The sequence below is a fragment of the Lissotriton vulgaris genome, chromosome 7 (assembly GCF_964263255.1).
Source record: "Lissotriton vulgaris chromosome 7, aLisVul1.2, whole genome shotgun sequence".
Taxonomy (NCBI): Eukaryota; Metazoa; Chordata; class Amphibia; order Caudata; family Salamandridae; genus Lissotriton; species Lissotriton vulgaris.
In genome coordinates, this window is record NC_141695.1 from 1193722032 (window position 1) to 1193747661 (window position 25630).

Consider the following 25630-nt stretch of genomic DNA (forward strand, 5'->3'; position numbering starts at 1 on the left):
CAAATGGTCCAGGGAATCATGTTACCTTTATAAACTGGTCGAAGTTCAGGAGGTATTCCTTCATGAGAACCTCCTTCTTCTGCAGCTCATCCCAGCGCTGATTGAACTGCTCAATCTTTATGCCGAACTCCTAAAGAAGAACAAAAAGAACCATTACAGTTGCTTTCCAGATATGGACTGTCCGACTGCTCTTCTCCTAGCCAACTGTTTACCTATTCTGTGAAGCAAGACCAAAAACTGTGGGAGCCACTCCTGTCCTACAGCAGGGAACCCTTATTGTTGGAGCAGCTGCTTCATAGGGCACTGTCCTAAAGCAGAGGCAAGCAATGGTTCCTGGACTTCAGACATGGGCAACCACGGCCCCTGCAGGTAAGAGCGGTGGGACCAGGTGGGGGGAAATTTCGACAGATGACAAGGGAAAATTAATTATTTATTTAATTTTTCCTTGTGGTCGTCTGTTGAATCCCCCCCAACCCGGCCCCACCTCCCCATCGCTCTTACCTGCACAAGCCGCAGCTGAACATAGGTGCAGCCATGGACTGGCTGGATTGAGGTGAACCCAAGTATATGGTAGCTCAGTTTTTCTAATTGTGATGCCAAAGTCAGATGGATATTCCATGCCCTCACTAATACTAACACTAATACTTAAGGTAGTATAACACTCATAGTAATCAGGGCATAGTAATTCTCTTATAGTACTTGGCCTATTTACACTCACATAAGTCAGAACGGCTACAGGTCATATCTATCACCTAGTCCTGTACCAGTCCACAGCAACAAACCACCCATCAACGCTTGAACATGTGTGGAATAACTGAAGAGATCTGCCACATGCTACTGAACAATGGCAGTGGCGTAATACAGGCCCCTGCGGGGGGGAGGGGGGGGGCTGAGCTTCTGGGGGCTCCCTAGCACAGTACTCTCTTTCGAGAGCTCCTGATTAAATCTGGAGCAGGGGCCCCTCCATGCACCTTGCACAGGGGCCACCTCAAGTTTCGTTAAGCCACTGAACACTGCCCCCCCCCCCCCCCACCATTGCTGTCCCAGCTAACAACATACTAGGACAATCTCTTCCTCCAACTTATGCCCACTTTGGACCATGAACAAGAAAAACTCGTAATGGACAACACAGTGCCTTAACAGTGGCATGTGGACTGTGATCATACAGGGTCCTGCAGGCTTTCATAAACTTTGGCAGTCTCTCACAATTCTTCATTGTCGCACGGCTAAGCAGCTCGGTATTCATCACGCACAACATGGAAAACTTCCTACATAGGATCAAAACAAAGACTACACTCTTCCAACCCCATTCCACTCCATGGTGTAGCATGTTACCCATGTAGGCAAGCACTTTAGCTCCCCACATATGGCTAAGAAGCACTATCTAAATGTTACAATACAATACTCACTGTGACATTGGACTCAGGTTGCACCTCACTGATGAGGTCCAAATAGGGTGAAACTGGTCTGAGGTTGCTTAATTTCTTGCCAAGAAGGGACCATAGCTGGCACTCTGGGGTGGACTGTTTCTGTTAAAGCCAGACCAAGTCTCTTTCTAGAGTGGCACAGCAGGCAAAAAGATGGACTGGAATATAGCCCTAGTAACTTCCAGTGTCTGAGATTAATTCAGGTATTCCAGACAACAGTTTTTTGTTTATCTAAGATCAGCCCAATCAAGTATCTTTAGGCACATTATTGCTAGTGCAGCGGACAAAAGAGAGTAAAACTTTCAAATTCTCCTATCTAGGTTAATGCGTATCAGTTAATATTGCACCAGGGACCTAGTCCCCAGCAGTGTATGTTTAGGGACGAAATAGGAGGCCATGATTAGCAAAGTGTCATTTGGACAACACATTTTCCTAACCATGGCATTTCTTGCCTGGTACACAGAAGAACTAAAAAAGCAACAGAGGTGGATCTGAGCTGATCCAGATGCATAAGTTGCTTACTTGTGAGTACAGTTCCAATTATAGATTCTCGTGCATGGATATTGTCCAACATCAAGCCAGGAACCCCCGGTAGCTAGTGTTCAATAAAGCACTTCAATAATATTACTCACAGTCATGGACAAAATGCAGCCTACCCACCTCCCTCCCTACAAATATAGAGCCTCGAAGAAGGAGGGGAAGGTGGGTCGTATTTTGAATCTATGAAATTTGCAAATGGCGGAGAACTCTAGTTACACCACTGGATCTATCATAGATTCACATGGTGGAGTTTGGCTAGCAAAGCAATACGCATAACAAAGTGGTAGGAGTAAAAGAGGCTCCCCTTTATTAAATAGGTTAAGCAGCATCACCCGTCCCACAGACGAACCAGGTCTGGATTGGACATCCAGGCAGTGATGCTTTGCAAAGGAGTTTGTAGTCCTCCATCTTGCTGCTTGCGAAAGTTGCGAAGTTCCAGCAAAGAGAGCTGCTGTAGCTCCCACACCTCTGGTTGAGTGAGCTTTTACACTGGGGGCTAGTTGCAGTCCCACCTGAACATAAGCCTGAGTGATACAAGAGACGATCCAATGACAAATGCTCTATTTTCAAAGTGCCTTTTTCTTGTTGCTTTCACCAAAGTCCCCAAACAGTTGATCAGAGTAGCTAAAGTTATTTGTCTTATCCAGATAGAACTGTAGACGTTGTTTAACATCCAGTGAGTGTAACAACTTTTCTGCTAGCAGGCTGGATTAGAAGAAATGCTGGAAGGCAGATCTGCCTACTCAAATGAAATAGGTGCAACCCTTGGAATCAATCTCTGAATAACTTGTCAATAGAGAAACATAAGCAGGGTTCTTTCGTAGACATACTTGTAATATGCTGATTCTCTCCATCAACGTTTTCAACAGCAACATGTATGTCTTCAGTAACAGATGCTTAATCAATGTATAATGAACCTGCTTCAATGGGGCTTTCATTAATGCTGCCAGCACAGTGTTGCACTCCCATGAAGATGGAGATTTAGCCATCAGAAAAATAATACAGAAAAGATGTCTCGTGATTTTTTTCATAATCCCTGGTTGAAATCAATTCAGAGCTGGCCTACTTTCTGAAGATAAGTAGCTATCTCTGAAAGATGGTGAAAGACAGACTCTTATTACATACATATTTTAGACCAGATCTGATTAAATGAATCAAACAAGTAGGGAAGTAATGTGGAGCCATTTTAAATCAATCCAACTGATTAGATCAAGCCAACTTTATGAATTTTTGCATTTTAATGTATATGTCTTAAGTACAACATGTATACTGGCCTCCTGAAATATCTGCAGCCATCTGGGATTTTGAAATTTCATAACTCGAATTCCTAGGCAGCCAGGCAGTGAGGTAGAATGGTTGAGGGTTGTGATTGAGTATTTGGCCCTTGACCTGTGAAGGAAGATAGGGGTCTGGTTTGAACTGTATTGTGGTTTCCACTGGCATGCTCCAAAGTAGAGAAAACCAATACTGTCTGAGAAGAGCTTGTGCTGTAAAAATCATCTTGCAATTCCCCATCCTCAATTTGGGTAGTGCTCTTGAAACGTGTGGAATTAACTGGAAAGCATAGAGACATCTCCCTGTCCGTTCCATTGAGAAGGCTTCCTCCAAGATTTTGGACATGGTTATCTCTTTGTGAACAGGGGGCATTCGTTGCTTTAATTGGTTGGAAAAAATCCCATTCAGCATTTCCCTAACTTTGAAATATTAGCACAAGTTGTCTGGCTTTCAATTTCCACTTGTGGTTGGACGTTAGTTGCTTATTTAAGGCGTTTGCATAAGTGTTGTATATCCCAGGCACATACTATGCAAAAATGTCCACTTTGTTTCTAATTGTCCATAATCAGAGACATTGAGCTTTTCTGTACAGCTGTACAGACTTTGGGGCATATTTACAAGCCTCTATCGCCTTATTTACAAGGCGGAATTAAGCCACTTAACGTGGCTTAACGCCGCCTTGTAAACAAGGTACCCTTTCATGCTATGCTTATAATGAAAGTGGTGGGCAATGGATGTTGCAGTGGGCGTTCCGCCGCAACACCCATTGATTTTGACGCTGCACCATAATTACAAGGGTAGTGTAAATATGGGGCAGACAAAGGAAAACCTGGTCTCAACATGGCGAAACGAGGAGAAATGCTTTATTTCTCTTAGTTTTTGCAGTTTTTAGAAACAGGAAAACGCAATGAGTGATTGTTTATGTGCAGGAATGTGTCTCTTTTTGCGATTACGATTTGCAACTTCTATGTGTGCTGCACAATGCAGCACACAAAGGAGTTTCTGGATTGTTTATGTGGACACCTTCCTGCACATAAACAATCATTCCCTCAACACAGGTACCCTTGCACGATGGTGCAAGGGTGCCTGCGTTGGCGTTAAACAGCTGAATTTAGCGCCAGTACAGGGAGAAATGCATGGGTGCACCGTATTATTGTAAATCCGGTGCATCCCTGCGTTTTTAAAGTGACAGAGCGCAGTGTTAGCTATTTTGGAGCTAACCAGTGCTCCGCAACTTTTGTTGTAAATATGCCCCTTTGTCCCTTCATGTTTTCTTAAATAAAACGCTGTTGTATTGTCAGTATGAATATCACCTGCTTGTTCTCCATTAGAGACCAAAACTATTTGAGTGCTAACCTGACTGCTCATAGTTCCGGCAGATTGATATATATGTACAATATACCCATTGATCTAACTACGTTGACTGTCTAGATGTGTGGAGAAAGCCATGAATGGGGATTAACGGAGAAGACTCCTGCAAGTAACTCTTGCTTTAGAAAGGTAAAGCACAATATACCCATTGGAGAAGAACATGAATGGGGAATAACAGATTCGACTCCTGGAAGTAACTCTTGCTTTAGAAAGGTAAAGAACAATATACCCATTGGAGAGGACCATGAATGTGGAATAACAGAGACGACTCCTGGAAGTAACTCTTGCTTTAGAAAGGTAAAGAACAATATACCCATTGGAGAGGACCATGAATGGGGAATAACAGATACGACTCCTGGAAGTAACTCTTGCTTTAGAAAGGTAAAGAACAATATACCCATTGGAGAGGACCATGAATGGGGAATAACAGATACGACTCCTGGAAGTAACTCTTGCTTTAGAAAGGTGAAGCACAATATACCCATTGGAGAGGACCATGAATGGGGAATAACAGATACGACTGTTCCAAATGACACTTGCGCTAAAGAGGTCAAGCACTTTCACCCCTCTTTACAATCTTCCCATTGTTTTACAAAATTGTTGATTCTAGTAGTAGAAATTGGACCTCTTCTACGATTCCTAGCCGTTTGTTTGAACCACACTCAAACCAAACACCCTCAGCGAACACCTTGGATAATGAAACATTGAATCCTTATACTTGCCAAGCCCTTAAATTACTTTCTCTTTATTCATTCCGCCCACACGACCTCAATCAATTATTAATGCTATATACAGTGGAGAAAGCATGAGTCAACTCATATTAAGATTAGTCAAGCTCAGAATCTCTTGAAAGCATCCGTAAAAAAGTTCAAACAAAGTACCCTAGAAGATTGCCCGACACCACATTTGCTGATCAATACCATAGCGACCGACATGGGAAGCTAAACAACGACCTCTTTTTCTTCTCTCATAACATCTGATCCTGGACCGACATCTTCCTTACTACACTACATATCACATCATTTTGTAACATCCCACATGCCTACAAGCTCAAAATAGCTCCCTCCACTACCTCAACGGATCAATCGCCAACCCCATATACAATAATGGTAAAATAATGATTCAATCTAATCACTCCTGTCTATCATTATTCGACCTCCTGTTCCATTCCCTGCTCCTTGCCTTCACCAGAGGTCAACCTGCCTTCTCCATCAACACACTGACAAACACCACGTACACTACTCAATCTCCATCTCCACCTCAAACACTCCCCTCATCCCCTGTATCTTATAGCCCCTCATCTCAGCCCACCAATCATAAGAGCTGACACTCTTATTCCACCCCAAGCCCCATCCTGGAACATTTGGAACATCTGCAAGACCGCCCTCCCTACAGAGGCTGCATTCTTTGAGATCCCGCCAGCTCAACGCCACCTCCCCTGCAATGAGCTGACTCATGTTTACATGGCTGGAAAAAAACCTCATCTCTCATCTCTCAACACTCACAAACTCACAACATAACTCTTTTCCACAAAAACCTCCACTACTCCCCTCCTCCTTCTGCTACACCGGAAGTACTCTCTATATCTACCGCATGCCCATCTTTGGCTCATCACGTTCACTTGATTATCATTACCCGACACTGCCCAGACCCCTACCTACACACCGCCCCCAACCTCACTGACTTTAATCCTCTTGTAGCTTCTTGCTTCACTCTCTCTTCCCAATCACTTTTGACTCACCCCAACAGCCACTCCTCTTCACCTCCCCCACACCTCAAAATGTCCTCCCGTAAATATGAATTCCTTTCTGGGACTTCTTAACTCCCCTTACACAACACACACTTATCTTCTTAAGCTACTCTACCTCAACCCATTCGCCCTCGACCCTCAACCACTGCAACTTCTCCCCACCGCTATCATATTATGAAGCACCCTCTCCTTCCACCCACCCTTGTCTACTTTAGCCCCCTTTCAATCGTCCAATACCCTCACTTACAACCAACATACCTCATCTGCCACTATACCCTCCACCCCATGATCAGATACTTTCCCACACCACCACGCCTTCCTCTCCTCCCTAATCTACAGTACAAAGAGAACTCTCCTCACACATTGTCCTCCCAGACAACCACCCCCTTCTGCCCTCCCTTGTCTACAACTCTCTTTCACCATTGTCACCCCAAGTCACCAAGACTCCCCCTCGCACACCCCACATGCACCCTTTATCCACCTCACATACTCCACTCTCCCCATACCATGCTCCTTACCCCACACCACATTTGCTGCCCTGGGCAATATTGCACAACCTCTACAACAAACCACATATCACCTCTTCAATGGATACAATGAAATACTACTCATAACCATCCTTCGACGACAAATGATTATCATATTGCACCACACTCCATTTCTCTGCAGACCTTAGAATCCAAGCTAGATAACCTCAGCACAACACTCTCCCATCTTGATATCACTATTTCCCACCTAAGATCCAGGCTATCTACCACATTCGACTCTCTATTTCCCCTGCAAAAGGCACATTACCCCAGGTATTCAATAACAAGGAGCAGTCACTTTCCATGCCACAAAAGCTTCGCTCCTTACCTCTCAGAAGATGACATTGCTAACCGATTGGCAAGCTACAATGCCCCAACATTATCAACTCCCACCTATTGTCAATACCCCAGACAGCTCAAACCTACACCAAATTCCAATTATCTCTCTGAATCGCTCCAAACACCAGGCTCCCCCAAAGCAGACACTGGTGAACAAAAATATCCTCCCTATTACAACCAAAAACCCTGTACACTCCTTACACCAAATCATATACATCGGTCCTGTGTTGCATGCTTCATAATTGCAGGTCAGCAATGGAACACAAGCATGACATTTCTGGCACTGTTACAAATTATAATATCAATAACACATGCCATACCATACTTGACTTTCTGCTTCCTCCGAACTATCCATCACAAATGACAGAGTAGGTAGAGTTGAGCGAGGGGTGACTGCCATCTTCAGAGATGCCCTAAAATGCAGGGAGTGTCCCAAAGTCCCATTTTCCACATTCCAGTGCCTAACCTTGGAACTAAAAGTACAACAGAACTACCAGTTCAGAATTAATGTCATCTATCACCCCCCAGGTAACAACTCGACTTTCACCGAAGAATACATTGATCGCACAAGTGATTAATCAACACAAATCTACAAAGCGATCTTCCTCAGTGATTTTAATCTTGAACGGGGCAACACAGATGATTCTTCAATCAACCAGCTTATTACCTTCCCTACAGAAATGAACTGGTACAACACAACTTTAAGCCAACGTACAAGAAAGGCTCCTTACTTGATCAAATGATCTCCAAAGACGACCTGCTCTCAGTCAACATACCCATTCTGGTAGGCTGGTCCGGCCACTTTCTTATTCCTTTCTCATTACAAGTCTCTCACACTGTGACCAGAGCCCAACCAAAAAAGAGGGACCTCTTGGTTTTGCGACATCAAGAACATTGACATCAGCACATTCAGCAACTCTGCAATGAAGATACTTCCCCCCATTAGTCCTGCCTCTGATGTCAATGTCTCCACAGCCCACTGCTTCAACAATCTCTCTGGTTTCCTTGATGAGAAGGCCCCACTCTAAACCTACAACAAAAGGCAAACACTATCTGCTCCTCGGTTCAATAATGCCCTGTACAAGGAACACAAACCCTGAGAACTGTATATTAAAAATACAATACAAAGGCATTTGTAGAGCATGCAGCTACATCCTGAGGGGCTGTCCTGGCACCAATGGAAACAGGCGCCTTTCACCACTAATCTGGCATGCTTCTGCAATGCAAGATCAGTTTATCATTGGCATGTATTTCACGAGAAATCCAATCACTGCAGATCCCTTCTTGACTTAGCCAAGAATCCACCAGAAACAACTCTTTGATTTGATCAAAACAGCCACCAGCCATCTCATGCCCTCTTCCACCAAACTCAATTATCCCTCTAAGAAAGCAGTTTGTACAATTTGTGATCGCCAAGTCACCCCACTTCTCAAAAAACCCTCAGCAGAAGCGAATGACCTCAATAACTTTCACCCTATCCCCAACTTACCTTTTCTTCAAAAACATAATCAGAACATGTGTAGTGGAACAACACACCCAACACATCAAGTACAATAACCTTCTGGACAAATTCCAATCCGGCTTTAATCAAGCATGTAGTACCGAAACTGTATTGCTTCAGGTTGTCGACGACTTTCTTCGAGTCCTAGAGTTAGTCAGCCCCTGCCTCTTTATTCTCCTTGACTTGTCAACAGCTTTTGATACATTAAATCATCTTAGGCTGCTTCTAGACACACTAAAAAATGGATAGGCATTGACATTGGTGTCCTAAAATTATTGAATCTGTCCTCGTGGGCAGATCACAGGGGATTACAATTGATGCCTGTCTAGCTTTACCGAAGGTCGTCGATCAAGGAGTACCACAGGGTTCAATCCTTGCTTCTACCCTGTTCAACCTTTATCAAAACTCTGGGAGTCCTACTAGGAAAGGCTGGGACCCTATACTATCAGTATGCAGACAACACCCATCCGACCTAAAGGTTGCAACCACAAAGGACTTCTCCTATCTTGCCAACACCTTAAAATCCGTCCAAGACTGGATGACCTCTCACAACCTAAAACTGAACTCATTCAAAACTGAATTTCTCATCTTCTCTTCAAATTCACCAACACTGATACAATCCTGGATGGGCACCGTCAACATCTTCAACAGCAAACCCACTATCGTTGACAGCGCCACAGTTCTGGAGTTACTCTGGATCGACTATTGTGATTCTCTTTTGACAGCTCTCCCCAAGACCCACCTCACCACTCTAAAATGAGTTGTAAATTCAGCTGCAGCCTTCATCTACCGGCTGAAAAGAAACAACCACAGCTCACCAATTCTTGCCACTCTTCGCTGGCTCCCCAGTGATGCCCGGACGATACATAAGACTGCCTTTATCATTCACAAGGCCTTGCATAGAACCCCTCCTAGCTACCTAGCGAACACATTCAAGCTTTCAGGAGGCACCAGACAATTGCGAAATGCTGAGGCTTTGTTGTTGAAGCCCCCGACCTTTACAAAGGAACGATTCATGGCACAACACTTTTCGGGTAGTGAGACTGGAATATGGACCGCCTTGCCCACAAAACTATGTACTACCACCTGAAAGCCCTTCTCTCACAAAGATATTTTGGCTAGCGGTCCCCTTAGCCAATCTCGCCCAAGATAATCTACTCAACACTGAATCCAACAGCATTATTCCTGTCTTACCTTCACCACCTACCTCCGCTTATAATCTGTAAATAATACGTGTCAAAACAATCAAAATGTTTCGATCTGTCCCCTTGTGCCTTTTGTAATTACTGTAACTAGTAATTATTTGTAACTTTGTATCACTTGTAATCAAACCTGTTTTATTGTAAAGCCCTCCAACACCTTTGGGTAATGTGTGACCTGCGTAAAACTGCATAAGTAAATAAATAAACACATAAATACACGTGTAAGATGTATGTGGATGGGAGGTCACCTTCTCCAATAACTACACACCACTGACATCCATATTTTTGTAGGTATGCTTCCCAGCCTCTAAAAGAAGCATCTGTCATGACTGTGGCCTTACCATTGTCAATCATGCAACATTTGCCATGCCAGAGAGCTGATTTCATTTGAAAAAAGCCTAGGACTTTGTCATCCCAACCCCCTTGTCTCTGCCTCCACTGCTTCCTTAACTCCTCCTGGACTTGTCTTAAGCAACACTGTGGCAAAAGGTGAAGGCAGGAAGACATGCAACTCTTTTAATCTTTTTACAGTGGCAACCTGATGACCTTGAAACTGTGGCAAGTGCCATTAGCTTCTGACCTCTCTCCATGGATGTTTAAACTTTCCCTTTGTTTGTAAGTATTCTGGCTCTAGAAAAATGACAGCCTGTTGTTGGTAACAGATTGTATTTTCTGTGGTGGACAGGCAGACCGAATTCAGAGAGAAGGTAAACTGTTTTTGAACTGCTTGTTTGGCAATGTTGAACATAGGCGCTTTCATTACCAATCATTCAGAAAATGTGTAAACCAATAACTTGTCCTTGAAAAGTTGTGCTGCAACTGAAGCCATATACTCTGTAAAAATATGTGCAGCAGATTTTAAACTAAATGTCAGAGTCTTGAATTGAATTGTCCTCCATTTATCATAAATCAGAGAGGTTTTTGATTATTTGGATTAATGGGGACACTGAAAATGCACCTTCAAGACCTACAGACGCTAGGAATTCACCTTTCACCATGGTTGGAAGAACGTTCTATAAAATCCCCATGCAAAAGCTTTGTTTCTTGAGGCACTTGTTGATAAGTCCAGAACAGGTCTCCACTCCCCATTCTGTTTCAATGTGATGACAAATTTGGAATAGAATCCTTGTTGTTTTGGTTTTTTGACACCTCCACTATAGTTTCCTGTTGAAGTAATGTCAATATCTCCTTGTTAACATGCAACAGGGGTAGATGAACAACCTTTTCTATTGATTTTAAAGGAGGTTTCTACCAAAGGGCATGACTCTTTTGCACAGGGTCTTGCACCCAGCTATCCCATGGCAATCCTGCCATCTCTTTGCAAACTGTTGACTTCATCCACTTAATACCAAGGAATGTTTGGGAGCCGAACCCATACTTTACTGGAGCCATGTTCGCTTTCATTGGGTCCGAGCTCTAGAGGTTTGGTGACGTCTTCTTTTCTGCAGGGATCAGCCCAACCTCTTGCTGTCTTTGATTCTGGTCATAACTTAATGACCTGTAACCTTCTTCTTGTCTGCATGTATGAAAATTGTCTCCTTGACGGTAGTATCCCCTCTGGTGGGCAGATTGCTTGAATAATGAATATTGGTGACGTCGCTGTAAAGACCCTAGAGACTATGCTGCATCCAGATCGTCTTTGATGGATTGCAATATGTCTTCCACATTTGCCTAATATATTTTCACCATCTAATGGTAAATACATTATTTTCAATTTGTTTCCTAAACAAAGTGCTCTTTAACCAGTCATACCTCCTCAGAGCAGTGGTGGAATCAATTTGACTGAAACTTAGTGTCGCTGAACCCATCGCCGAGCCGTTAGAGAGGCAAAGTCTAATTCACCTTCCTCCAAAATGAATAACTCCTGGTTTTTGTTTTTATCAGGTATTTTTTTCCAGAAATGGTGCAATTTCATACCATAATTACCTGTGGTATCGAGCTACAAAGGTGGTGGTATCAAGCTTGAGGACACTGCTAAAGCATTCTATCTTTTGTCTACTGTAACTCAGGTTCTACCTGCTCTATTTAGGGGAAGTATGAAGGGACTTGATAGGTTTCTTGACTTTACCTCCAATGCAATTGACTCAACTGATTCAATCCCAAGGCCTTATTTAGAGTTTGATGGACAGGATCCTCCATCACAAATGTGGCAATGTCCCGCCCACCATCAAAACGGGACTTAGTTTGATTTAATAAGGATGTGTTAATGGATTCCAATGCTTTGTACTTCTTCTCATGCTGTATGTTTTCTGGTGATGAAGAAACAAGTTTCTTACCTGTAACTTCAGCTCTTTGGCATTGATATCTTTCATAGATTCACATGATTGAATATTCCCTGTTGTTTGGCTGGGAAACCGTGCTAGACAATGTTATACAGCAGTGTGCCCAGACACAAAAGAACATTGGAAATAGCCATTGACCGTGTGTAGCCTATCAACCTAATTACATCACCCGAACTTTGGCCACTCAAAAGGGATAGGCACCCATCTCTACTCCCCACAGAGGCTTCAACATCTAGATTTTTTTCTGAGCTCATCAGAGGTGAAATATGTTACAGGGCCTTATTAATGGGGAGGAGGACAAGTTACAAATGAGTATATGAGAATACTCATGCAAAAAAACTGTGGTAATATTTAAGTAACTTTTTCTTCTTCAGCATTTCGTGTTTCATAGATAAGATATAGATTATCATACAAGCAATATAAACATATGTACACATAGCAGAAGAGATTTAAGTGGAATACCCTATGCGGAGAGATTATAAAGTATAGCCTTTCGATTGCTATTTATGTTTCGGACTACATGTCAATGCAATAGTGTTTGATAAAAATGTGTGTGGCCAAATTGCCACTATAAATATCTCTTTCAAACAGACTCATGAACAAATGCAGCCATGGCTGCTATTCCTATTTTGAAATATAAATTTGAACTCTACTAAAAATAGACCTGTCCAAACATTCATGAGCCGTACAGTAAATGAAACAATGCACTTAGAAAGACTTTGCTTAGATAAGGACTTGCCTTTGTTATTATGTCAATATATCCATATGCAAAAAAAGTTGATCAGTTAGACGAAAACATTCTGATTCTAACAATTTGTACATCTGTTGACATCCAGAGACTGTAAAGATCTATTTGCTGGTGTAGATGGTTGTGAGAAGGATGTAGGCAAAACAATTTACACGGTCAAAAGAAACAATGATGGCTATGTTATGGTATAAACATAGAATTAGCCCTGAAAATCACATTGTCCTTGAAAAAGCACAGATATGGTTATTTAATTTAAAGTGCTTGAATTTCACTAATTATTCTCGCCTTGTTAAAAGGGGCCCTTTTCCAAGATGATTGCCCGTCCCTAGATTTGTGTACAGGTTGAATAAAGGCATCATTAAGGTAGCCACAAACTCCTTAATTATTCTTGTTGAGAAAAGGGAAGGAGATCTGAATTTATCAGATATCAAGAGACAGCAGCCAGCTGCACCCCCACTGACAAATGCTATAGGCATGATCTGGTGTGATGCATATAGAATGTAACAACTGGTGTGGAGACATCTGGAGTAGATCCAGATATTTACATCTCACCCAAATATTGAATCATTTCCATTTTATTCCATAAGATTTCAAGGTAGGGTGTGCTCTTGTCACCGGTCTGCAATATAACCTTCTTTCTAGAAGACCCAAAGCACCAAATTCTACCTCTTCAAGAGCCAAGCTGTGAGCTGCGGGGACTGTCACTCGTGATGCTCAATCTGAGAATTTGTAGCGAGATAACAAAAAAGAATCTGGCTTATACTGGATGGGAGTCTGAATTAATATTTGCCACATTTATCAACACCAATGTCTGCCTCACCCAAGCTACGCCTATCATTGTCACAGTGCAAAGCAGCCTCCTTATGCTGCAGAGTAGTCTGGAGATTAAAGGTTTTGGAAGGAAGGCGTAGATGAAGTTTCCCCGGCAGTTGATCGAGAATGCTTCTTCCTGAGACTCTGGACAGGGCTTTCTGCTCACAAACAATATTTCATTTTCAATCTTTATTTCGACCATTCGGTCATAAAAGATACACAGTACAGATAAAAATCACATGTGACTCTGTCATAAACAGATAGAACATTGAATACATATGTTAAAAGGATCCTGTACAGACTTAAAACATCTTAAAAAAGAGAAGAATTTCTAAGTACTACCCAACATCTTTAAGAAGCGATTACGCGTATACCAGACATTAGTAAAGAATTTGGAAAGTGCAAAAACAGTTGGGCCGGAGACATCAGATTTTAAAATCCTGTACATTGGTGCATATTCCCTGCCACCCATATTCCTTATCAAAGGGAGGAGCCAGTATTTTCTAGCTGCCTTATAGGCTGGGCAGAAGAAGACCACGTGCAAGTCGTTTTCCTCCTTGTCAGCACAGACAGGACAGTGCTTTGTGGAGGAAGCCGATGACCAGGAGCTTGTAAAGGACCGAAAGGGCAATGTGCCGTATCTCCATTGGAGGAACAGCTTTCTAGCAAGTGTGGGGTAGATAGGATCCAATGCCTTCTCAAACCTATAAAGACAACAGGGGGCAGGTGAAATTCCATGGTTTAAGTCAATTAGAAACACTCTTATCGGAATGGGCCTCCCCCAGTTGTGGTTTGAGCCGGGCTCTCACATCTTTCCCTCTAAGAAAGATTTTAAATCTCTCTTCTGGTCTATGGTTAAAGATGAACACGTTGCTCTTTCAGAGAAACCGAACCTGACCGGTCTGTTTCTGCTACATAAAATAGTCCCTCATACCGAGTGCTTTTGGGATGTAATTGTCAAAACCTTAGATAGGAAACTTTACTTTCAGTTCCGTCTAGGTACATTGCCATTACGGGCCTTCACCAGTGGTTGGCAGAAGCCGGCGACTTCACTTTGTCCATGTTGCACTGACCATAAAGAAACAATAGGTCATTTCTTGTTTGTTTGTAATGCTTACCGTGAACCACGCCACAAGTGGCTAAAGCCTATATGCTATAGATTAAAGACCCGGTCGAGCAGTGAAGCCTTGCTCATTCTAAGAACTAACACCTCTGAATGTCTTTCCATTGGATTGGCCAAATTCCTTGGATGGGCTTGGTTATTAAGGTCTAAGACAGTTTGTAACATACCGTCATGAAAAACCCATATAGTACGTTACTTTACTAGATTGTGTCTCCGACCAGTATTGATGTTGTGTCTTTTTATATGCATTTGTTCAATAATAATCTTCTCTTGTCGTCTTTATGCACATATTTAATTGAGGTTTTAATCAATTCTTAATTCTTTTTGTTCTATTGTTCTTTACGCTTAATTTTCATATAATGTCATTGATTATGTAATATTGTTATTATTCATATGTATGTAAATATTTTGTCTTTTATGAAGAATATTCGAAATAAAGACGTTAAAAACTGAAACTGAAAATCCTGTACATTGGTGCATATTCCCTGCCACCCATATTCCTTATCAAAGGGAGGAGCCAGTATTTTCTAGCTGCCTTATAGGCTGGGCAGAAGAAGACCACGTGCAAGTCGTTTTCCTCCTTGTCAGCACAGACAGGACAGTGCTTTGTGGAGGAAGCCGATGACCAGGAGCTTGTAAAGGACCGAAAGGGCAATGTGCCGTATCTCCATTGGAGGAACAGCTTTCTAGCAAGTGTGGGGTAGATAGGATCCAATGCCTTCTCAAACCTATGAAGATCCTTGCTTTGCAAGAACACAGATGATAGGGACCCGTCTGGCTGGGTAGCTTGGGCCCTTGCCCATTTGTGTTCGTGGTACAAATTCGCCAGGGACCTCTTGGAGATGTTTGATGCTACAATCGCCGGCTCAGTCCATAAATCAGGGAGCCCTAATTCCATACAGGTGACTTGAATGTTTTTGACCCAGGGAATACTGAGCACCTTGGGGTGATTCAGTAATTCGACCAGTTCCGCTCTATAGTCTGCGAGATCATTGCTGCTCCATAGCCTACGCCAGAAGGCTATGGGTCTCAAGCTTATCTCGTCAGCTAGTGGTCGTAACCCTAAATCAAGCCTCAAGGGGAGGAGCGGGGTACTAGGGGGGAGTGCGGCTATCTGTCTTATAAACTTATTTTCTGTTAGTGACAGGCTCCGGCAGGGCGTGTGACCCCACAATTCAGCCCCGTACATAATCGCTCCCCTAGCCTGGGCCTTATATATCTGGATTAAAGCCCCCAATGGACGGTATGATGAGCCGGTCATCATCCGGGAGATGCCCCCAGTAGTTTGTATAAGTTTAAGATTTGCCCTACTCTGGTGGGATCCCCAGGTCATGGTTTCGTTGAGGGTCACACCCAGATATTCGAAGGTGGCTACTCTCTCGAGCCGCACGGCTCCCAGTTGTGGATTCGGGCGCAGTTTCTGGCTCGGGTTCAAAACCATGAATTTGGCTTTTGTAGCATTGATTTCTAGCCCTCTATCAAGGCAGAAATCCACGAAGGAATCAAGTATCCTTTGTATACCCATAGGGGTTTTAGATAGCAACAGGGTGTCGTCCGCAAACATAATTGCGGGCACTCTGCTGCCATTTAGTTTGGGGGCGTCTGTATAGTCGGTGGCATTGAGATGGGTGATTACCCCGTTGACAAAGAGGCAAAACAGGGTCGGCGCCAACACACAGCCCTGTCTTACCCCTCGGCCAACGGGGAATCTATCAGTCAGTTCCCCTGAACTCCCACACCTCACGCGGGCGTAATTATTGTGGTGCAGCCTCTGTAAGATCAACAGGATATCTGGGGGGACACCCATCTCTGCCAGGACGCTCCAAAGTTTCCCCCTGGGCACCAAGTCGAAGGCAGCCCATAAGTCCACAAAAATTGTGTACAAACTGCCGCCCTCGAACTTTGCTGTCCTCCAATAGATTAGATTCAATCTAAAAACCTGGTCCACTGTGGATACCCCCTTCCTAAAACCCGCCTGGTAGGGACTAAGGGCACCCACCTCCTCCATCCAATCCTGAAGCCTGTTCAACAAAACCCTACCGAACAGCTTCTGTGCTACGTCTATCAGACTAATCAGTCTGTAGTTGGCTGGGAGGAGGGGCGAGCCCTTTTTAAAGATGGGGACCACCTCTGCCCCCAGCCAAGTACTGGGGATTTCCATCCCACCGAGAACACTGTTGAAAAGGGCGACAAGATAAGGCGCCCAAACAGTGGGCTCCTGTTTAAACAAGTCCCCCGGTAAGCCGTCCAGTCCCGGCGCCTTCCCAGAAGCCAGACCTGAGATGGCAGTAGTGACCTCACCCAGAGTTATTGGCTCCCCTTGGCAGCCCGGCCGGTCCACCTCAATGGCAGCAGGGAATTCTCCCGGCTCAGAGCTGTATAAGGACTGGAAATGAGCCTGCCACACCCCAGGTGCTATGTTAGGCTCTAGTGCCGATTGTAAACTCCCTGACCCCCCATTCACTGTCCTCCAGAACAGGCGTTGATTTTGAATCGCTAGGGCCTTGGTGAGTTCTTCCCACTGGTTTTCCTCCCATTCTGCTTTAGCCTGGGCAAGAAGCTTCTTGTAGGCTCGCCTGCTTTGTTTAAGGCGTTCCCCTCCTGTACCCTCCTTAATTACTCCAAGGAGTTCTGTTTTGGCCCGTCTACATGCTAGATTGTACCACAGTGTTTTGCCTTGGCGCCTCTCCCTTGGCTTTCGTGAACTACAAGTGAAATGGGGTGCCGCAGCTTTTATAAGGTCCTCGTGGGCCTTATACAATTTGGTCTGGGAGTCTCTATTGTTTGCCTCGATATCATAGCTCCCCACGATTTCCAAGATGGGAGTAATCTCAGCATAGAGCAGAGGGAGTTTATCCTTGCTTATAACCAGGTGCTCCCACCTGATTCTTCTCCTGCTGTTATCCAGGAGAAGCGCGGGGTTGTTCCCTTCCACTTTAGACACTGGAGCTTGGGGGCCTGGATGAACAAGGTCGAGCTCAAGGGCGTTGTGGTCGCTATCGGTCCTTTCCATCACCCTAAAATCCTGAATTGTCGGCCACCTCACTAGTTGGGCCAAGACATAGTCCAGGCGGGACTCTCTCCCCAGTCTATTGTAGGTAGTTTTACTGGGTATGTCGGATTTCAATCGCCCGTTACAGGCTCTGATTCCGAACCTTAGGGTGAGGGCAGTGATTTGTAGTGCTAGTGGGGTCCAGGCTTTCGGGGGTGGAGTTTCCACCGAGGGTACTGCCCACCTAGCCTCTTCTTCCGATGAAAACCCTTCCAGAAGGCCGGGGAGTGGCTCAAAGTGAGAATTAAAATCCCCACCCACCAGATAATATGAATCATTCGGCAGTTCAGATAAAAAGTTTGAAAGTTCATCGATGGTTGGTGATTCCTTTGCCATTCCCATCGGCCTAGAATAGATGTTAACCAGCACAAGTTTAGCTTTGTTTGGCCATAGTAGTGAGACCATGTGAAGCGAGCACGGCCTCTTCAGCACGGATAAAACGTCACCCCTCTCGGTCACCACCACAATCCCCTGTTGCCCGGACTACCAAAACAACCCGGACTCCACCCCTTTCTTTTTCCCTACAGGAACCAGTACCAACGCGGGACACAACGGAAGTACATCCCCGCGACCCCGGAAGTCCCTCCCCCTTTCGGGAGGCGGATCACAGAAAAGCCGGAAGAACCAACAACACAGCGTTCAAGCAGGAAGACTCGTGGCAGGAGACAGCGTGCGAAGAACCCCCGGAGAAGAGAGACGATCCGGAACCAGGAGACGAGGTCTGGACGGAGGACTGGTGGAGTCCAGAGGAGGACGCTGGAGAGCGGCCGCAACTCAAGGACGGAGTTGCGGCGGGCCAAGTGAGTACCAGTTCCGTGTGTGTGTAAATATTAGGCGTTACGAGAGTGTGTAAATAAGTAGTCTGTACATATCCCCGTGTATAAAATAGTTCCCTCCTCACGATTCACCGTGCACTGTGTATAGATTGTATATACGTGTGAGAGTGGCACTATCACGACTGTAGATAAATACCCTTGCACGTCCCGACACCAACGTCACCCTATTCCCTGTCCGCGCTATATCTCCACCCCTCTTACCCTCCCGTCCCTTTCCTCACAGTCGTTCTAGCCCCAACACTCCGGTGAAGGAACAGGATCTTGTCCTTAGATCCACCGACAGAGCTAACGGCCATATTCTCTCTCTCCTTTTCCCCCCCCTCCGAGGAACCACCGTCCGGGAGCTGAGCCTATTGACACCTCGAGGATTGGCCCGACTACCGTCAAAACCAACGGCTGTCCCTGGAAGACCACACCCGGACGACTCCCTACCTCGGAACCGGAAACCCCAACCCTTTTTGGAACTCTCTACTTCCCTGTATTATACCACTGCACCTTTGTACAATAATAAACACCGGCTACGAAATAGCCCACTACATACGGCCTCCACGCCTGTTATTCCGGTCTGCTACCCCCACCAGCCCACAAGTGGTGTCAGAAGTGGGATATACCGGAAGCATGGAGGCCGCGGTGCAAAAGCTAGCAGATTCCCAAGAACAACTCGGGAAGATGATGGAACTCTTCTTGAAGACGGCCGAAGAAGACCGTGGGCAATTGCATGATGTCTTGAAGGGACAAGGAACCGCTCAGGACCAGGCTCTGGGGAAGCTCACAGATGTCTTAGGCCAACAACGACCCACCGCGTCACTTCCTTCAGTGGTCCTTCAGAAATATGTACCGGGCGAAGACCCGGATTTCTTTTTTACTAATTTCGAACGGCTGGCTCTAGCCGCTGCCTGGCCAGCCGACCGCTGGGGTCATTACCTGGGTCCGTTACTGACCGGTGAACTGCAGGCAGCCTTCCAACAGGCTAATGTACAGGGACTGACCCCTTATGCCGACATCAAGACCTGTATACTTGAAAGGTTGGGTATCGATGATGAGACCTATCGGGTACGGCTCCGCCAAGCAAAGGAAGGGCCACAGGAAACACCAAGAGCCCTCTCCTTCCGGATTAAAGATCTGGCGGACCGGTGGTTGAAGTCCGCAACCGCTACTAAAGAGGAAATACTTTCAAAAATTTATTTGGAGCAGTTCCTGGCTTCCCTCCATCCTGCCACTCAAAAGTGGGTCCGTCAGCACGCCCGGCTGACCCTAGAGAATGCCATTGAAATTGCCAGCGCGTACAGTCGCGCCCAGGACTTGCAGAAACCCAAGGAAGAACATGGTCACCGAACTCAGCCCCATGGCCAACCTCGAGGACCCCGTCCATTTCTAGCCAAGAAACCTGAGCCTCCTCCGTTGTTCCCTTATCCAGTGATGTCCAGACCACCACCACCGCCTGGTCCCCAGTGTTACCATTGTGGAGGTTACGGGCACATAGCTCGGGTTTGTCCCCAAAAAGAAGAGCCGATGGAGGTGGGAATGGCCCGGAACTATGTGTGTCTGTCCTCTGGTCCGTCTCCTCCCGCTTTCCGTCGCCCTGTACGAATTGATGGACATCAGGTGTCTGCCCTTGCAGACACTGGATGTAGACAGAGTGTGCTCAGACCTCAAGAGATACCCCACGCCATCGGACCCATAACCGGTACAGTGGCCATTCAGTGTGTGCACGGAGACACAAAAGTGTACCCTACGGCCGAAGTCAAAGTACAACACTCCCTGGATCCTGGAAGTACCCTGAATGTCGGACTTGTTCCTTCCCTGCCGGAACAGGTTATCTTGGGCAGCGATTATCCTGGACTTCCTCGCCTCCTCCAGGACACCACCACTAGCCTAGAGAAGTGGTGGTCTGAAGCTCCTTTTCCCGACAGCCCTCCCGTAGTCGGAACAGACTCCATTCGGATGGTCAAGACTAAAACCCAAAAGAAAAAGGAGAAAAGGAACTACTCGACAGCTTTCCCAGTACGTGTAGAAGAACATCCCTGGGAAGTCGACCAAGAATTTCGGGCTGCTCAACAGGAAGACCCTATTCTACAAGAAGCCTGGGGAAGGGCCCTGGACCAAGAAGATCCACTGCATGTAGGTCCCCACTTTTATAAAAAGGATGGTCTCTTATACAGAAAAGGAGGACCCCAACAACCGTCCCAGTTACTAGTTCCAGGACCCTTCCGGGACAAAGTATTGTTTCTGGCTCATAGCCATCTACTTGGGGGTCATTTCAGTGACGAAAAGACGAGTCAGGCTATCCTAGAAAAGTTTTACTGGCCAGGCATCCACCAGCAAGTCAAACAGTATTGTAGAGCCTGCCCCATTTGTCAGAAGAACAGCCGGTATCGCCCTCCTAGAGTCCCTCTACAACCCCTTCCTTTGATAGACATCCCCTTCAGTAGAGTAGGGATGGATATTATAGGTCCTATGCTCCCATCCTGAAGTGGTTGTCGGTACGCGTTAGTCCTAGTGGATTACGCCACCCGCTTCCCTGAAGCCATCCCTCTCCGCCAGCCTACCAGTCAGAATATTGCTAAAGCCCTAATATCCATCTTTTCTCGGGTAGGCTTTCCCAGAGAAATCCTGACTGACCAGGGAACTCCCTTTGTATCCTCCCTCATGAAGCAGGTATGCTCCCAACTAGGTGTGAAACAAATCAGAACATCCGCATACCACCCCCAAACGGATGGTCTGGTGGAGCGGTATAACGCCACCCTGAAAACTACCCTAAAGAAACTCTTGGCTTTGGAGAGTAAGAGGTGGGAGGAAATGCTACCGCTAGCCCTCTTTGCCATTCGCTGCAAAGTCCAAAGCAGCACGGGGTTTTCCCCTTATGAACTTCTGTATGGTAGACCCCCTCGGACCCTACTAGATATGGCCAAAGAGGCGTGGGAGGCGGAACCCAATCGAACCCGACCTCTGCCGGAGTACGTGCAAAACCTCAGAACCCACCTGGGGCAAATAAGGGACATTGTACGCCAGAATCTGGTAGCAGCCCAAGCTAAACAAAAACAACAATATGACAAGGGTACCAAACCTCGTTCCTTTCTTCCCGGCCAGTTGGTCCTCCTCTTAATGCCCTCTTCCGACCACAAACTGTTAGGGCAGTGGCAAGGTCCCTTTCCGATTCTGAGACAGGTCACTCCCGTGACCTATGAAATCGAGCTCGACCCTGTCCGTCGAACCACCCAAATCTTCCATGTGAATCTACTAAAGGAGTGGGTCGGACCTCGTCCGGTCCTCCTGAACAACTGTCCAGAACCGGAACTCTCCTATGAAGTCTGTATAGACTCAGAACTCGGGGATCAACGGAAACAGGAACTTAGGGCCGCCCTTCAACCATTACAACAGGTTTTCTCCTCCTCTCCTGGCCTCACCTCAGTAGTCGAACATGCCATCATCACGGAACCAGGAAAAACGGTCCGTCAGAGGCCTTACAGGCTACCGGAGGCTCGTAGACCCGTTATCAGAGAGGAGGTAGCCCAGATGCTCCACATGGGGATCATCGAGCCTTCCAGTAGCGATTGGAACTCGCCGATAGTATTAGTCCCCAAACCAGACGGCTCGGTCCGTTTTTGTATCGATTTCCGAGAAGTCAACAAGATCTCCTCCTTCGATACATACCCTCTACCCCGGGTTGATGAAATGATCGAGCGTATCGGTAAAGCCAAATTCATCAGCACGTTAGACCTTTGTAAAGGTTATTGGCAGATTCCCTTACGTCTTGCCGACAAGAAGAAGACGGCCTTCTCCACCCCCGAAGGCCTATACCAATTTACTGTGATGCCCTTTGGGCTCCACGGGGCTCCAGCCACCTTTCAGCGAGCCATGAATTTGGTATTACAGCCCCATGTTTCTTACGCTGGGGCCTATCTGGATGACATTATCATCTATAGTGATGACTGGGACCAGCACTTATGTCATCTAGCTAAAGTAATACACTCTCTGGGGTCGTATGGGTTCACGATCAATCCCTTGAAAACCACCTTGGCTGCTCAGACGGTGAAGTATTTGGGTTTCCTGTTGGGGGAAGGGCTGATCCGCCCTCAAAACAACAAAATCGCTGCTATCCACGCCATTCCTTTTCCCCAGACCCAAAAAGAGCTACGAGCCTTCCTAGGCCTTTTAGGGTATTACAGGTGCTTTATTCCCCGGTTTTCTCAGATCGCAGCCCCCCTCACAGACCTGTTAAAGAAAACCGTAAAAACTGAAGAAGCGCTGAGACAACCACACCCCTCCTTGTTGGACGCCTTCCAACGATTAAAAGACATCCTATTATCCAGTCCTGTTCTCATCAGTCCAGACTATTCAAAACCCTTTATACTCCAGACTGACGCCTCCGAGCAGGGGCTGGGAGCAGTTCTCTCTCAGAAAGATCACAATGGTGAGGAACGGCCCATCCTTTTCTTGAGTAGAAAACTGTTTCCCCGGGAGAGAAACTATGCTGTAGTTGAGAAGGAGGCCCTCGCCATCAAATGGGCGGTAGACAGTCTCCGCTACTATCTTGAAGGTAGAGAATTTATACTATACACTGACCATGCCCCTCTGGAATGGATGGCCCGTAACAAGGGACACAACGAAAGAGTCCTTCGTTGGTTCCTTTCCCTGCAACCCTTCACGTTCAAGACTCTCCACAGGAAGGGCGCAGATCAAGCCAACGCTGACTATCTTTCTCGATATCCTTGCCAAATTACCCGATCAAGAAAGACAGCTAGGGGAAGGGGATGTGAAGCGAGCACGGCCTCTTCAGCACGGATAAAACGTCACCCCTCTCGGTCACCACCACAATCCCCTGTTGCCCGGACTACCAAAACAACCCGGACTCCACCCCTTTCTTTTTCCCTACAGGAACCAGTACCAACGCGGGACACAACGGAAGTACATCCCCGCGACCCCGGAAGTCCCTCCCCCTTTCGGGAGGCGGATCACAGAAAAGCCGGAAGAACCAACAACACAGCGTTCAAGCAGGAAGACTCGTGGCAGGAGACAGCGTGCGAAGAACCCCCGGAGAAGAGAGACGATCCGGAACCAGGAGACGAGGTCTGGACGGAGGACTGGTGGAGTCCAGAGGAGGACGCTGGAGAGCGGCCGCAACTCAAGGACGGAGTTGCGGCGGGCCAAGTGAGTACCAGTTCCGTGTGTGTGTAAATATTAGGCGTTACGAGAGTGTGTAAATAAGTAGTCTGTACATATCCCCGTGTATAAAATAGTTCCCTCCTCACGATTCACCGTGCACTGTGTATAGATTGTATATACGTGTGAGAGTGGCACTATCACGACTGTAGATAAATACCCTTGCACGTCCCGACACCAACGTCACCCTATTCCCTGTCCGCGCTATATCTCCACCCCTCTTACCCTCCCGTCCCTTTCCTCACAGTCATTCTAGCCCCAACACTCCGGTGAAGGAACAGGATCTTGTCCTTAGATCCACCGACAGAGCTAACGGCCATATTCTCTCTCTCCTTTTCCCCCCCTCCGAGGAACCACCGTCCGGGAGCTGAGCCTATTGACACCTCGAGGATTGGCCCGACTACCGTCAAAACCAACGGCTGTCCCTGGAAGACCACACCCGGACGACTCCCTACCTCGGAACCGGAAACCCCAACCCTTTTTGGAACTCTCTACTTCCCTGTATTATACCACTGCACCTTTGTACAATAATAAACACCGGCTACGAAATAGCCCACTACATACGGCCTCCACGCCTGTTATTCCGGTCTGCTACCCCCACCAGCCCACACACCACAAGGATATCTTCGGAATTAAACGGCCACCGTGTGGCCACGCAGCCCAAATGAGATGCAACCCACGTCGTGAGCCCCCCTGATGGACGGCCTTTGCCTTCCCACCTTGCTGGGATGGAGAATGATGTATAGCCTTGGTGCCCGTAGTCCTCTCTGGCCCAGGTTTCCTGGAACATACATACGTCACCAGTCTCGATGTAATTTACCCAGTCCGGCTCGCCCAGTTTGTTGGCTAATCCCGCAATGTTCCAGCAAATTAGCTTCAAATGTTCAGGGGTGTTGGTTGCCATGCCATAATGGGTGGGGGAGATAGTTCCGGGCACCACTTCCGTCGGAAGGCCTGAGGCAAGGGCAGCAGTGGGGGCAAATGGCTCAGAGAGTCTAAGCGAACCGTTGTCCACAGGCAAAAGGTCCTTGTCTATTCCCTCAGCTGTGTGTACATTATCAGCGGATGGATGGGAAGGTCCACTGATGCCGTTATCGAGAGTCACTGGGTCGTTCGATAGACCAGAGGTTATGCCAGTAGCCACGGTGGGAGATTCAGAAAGTCCGCAGGAGCCGTTATCCCAAGTCACTGGCTTGTGTACAGCGAGTCAGTCGACCCCGTCCAAGCCGTTCAAACAATTGAAACGATTAAAATGGAAATAGGGTGTATCCGGCAGTTGGAAATGCGGGCGTTGTGCATAGTCCTTGTGTCTGCGTCTGTGTTCCACCCTTGTCCATTCATCATGCGATGGAGCCTGGTGCATGCGAATGGGGGGGAAGAAGAAGGATACTGGGAGGGTCTGAATGGTGGAATCCAGTGATCTATTTACTCCTTCACAGATGTGCAGAACAGTGCCCGGATCTTTGAAAGTTACCAGAATGCAGTCCCCTATTATGGTTTTTCTGGTCTTCCCTAGCCAAGGGACCCTTCTAACCATAATAATCTCATTGTTAAAATGGGATGGTAGGGGTCGGTTCCAATTTAGCCATTTGATGACCTTTTTCTTAAGGGATTGATAATCTTCATTTTGCCCTGATCTTAGATGGGGGCACCTGCTAAGACCACCGTTAGGCTATTGGCT

The 25630-nt window shown here is 46.3% G+C and overlaps 1 protein-coding gene across 1 annotated transcript in view; it reads right to left on the reverse strand.

Moving 5' to 3' along the window:
• CCDC42 (coiled-coil domain containing 42) overlaps nt 1-25630 on the reverse strand; it is a 146642-nt gene that overhangs the window by 103247 nt on the left and 17765 nt on the right. The window contains 1 exon segment of the mRNA XM_086928890.1: nt 26-130. Within this exon segment, the coding sequence (XP_086785016.1) occupies nt 26-130 (105 nt within the window).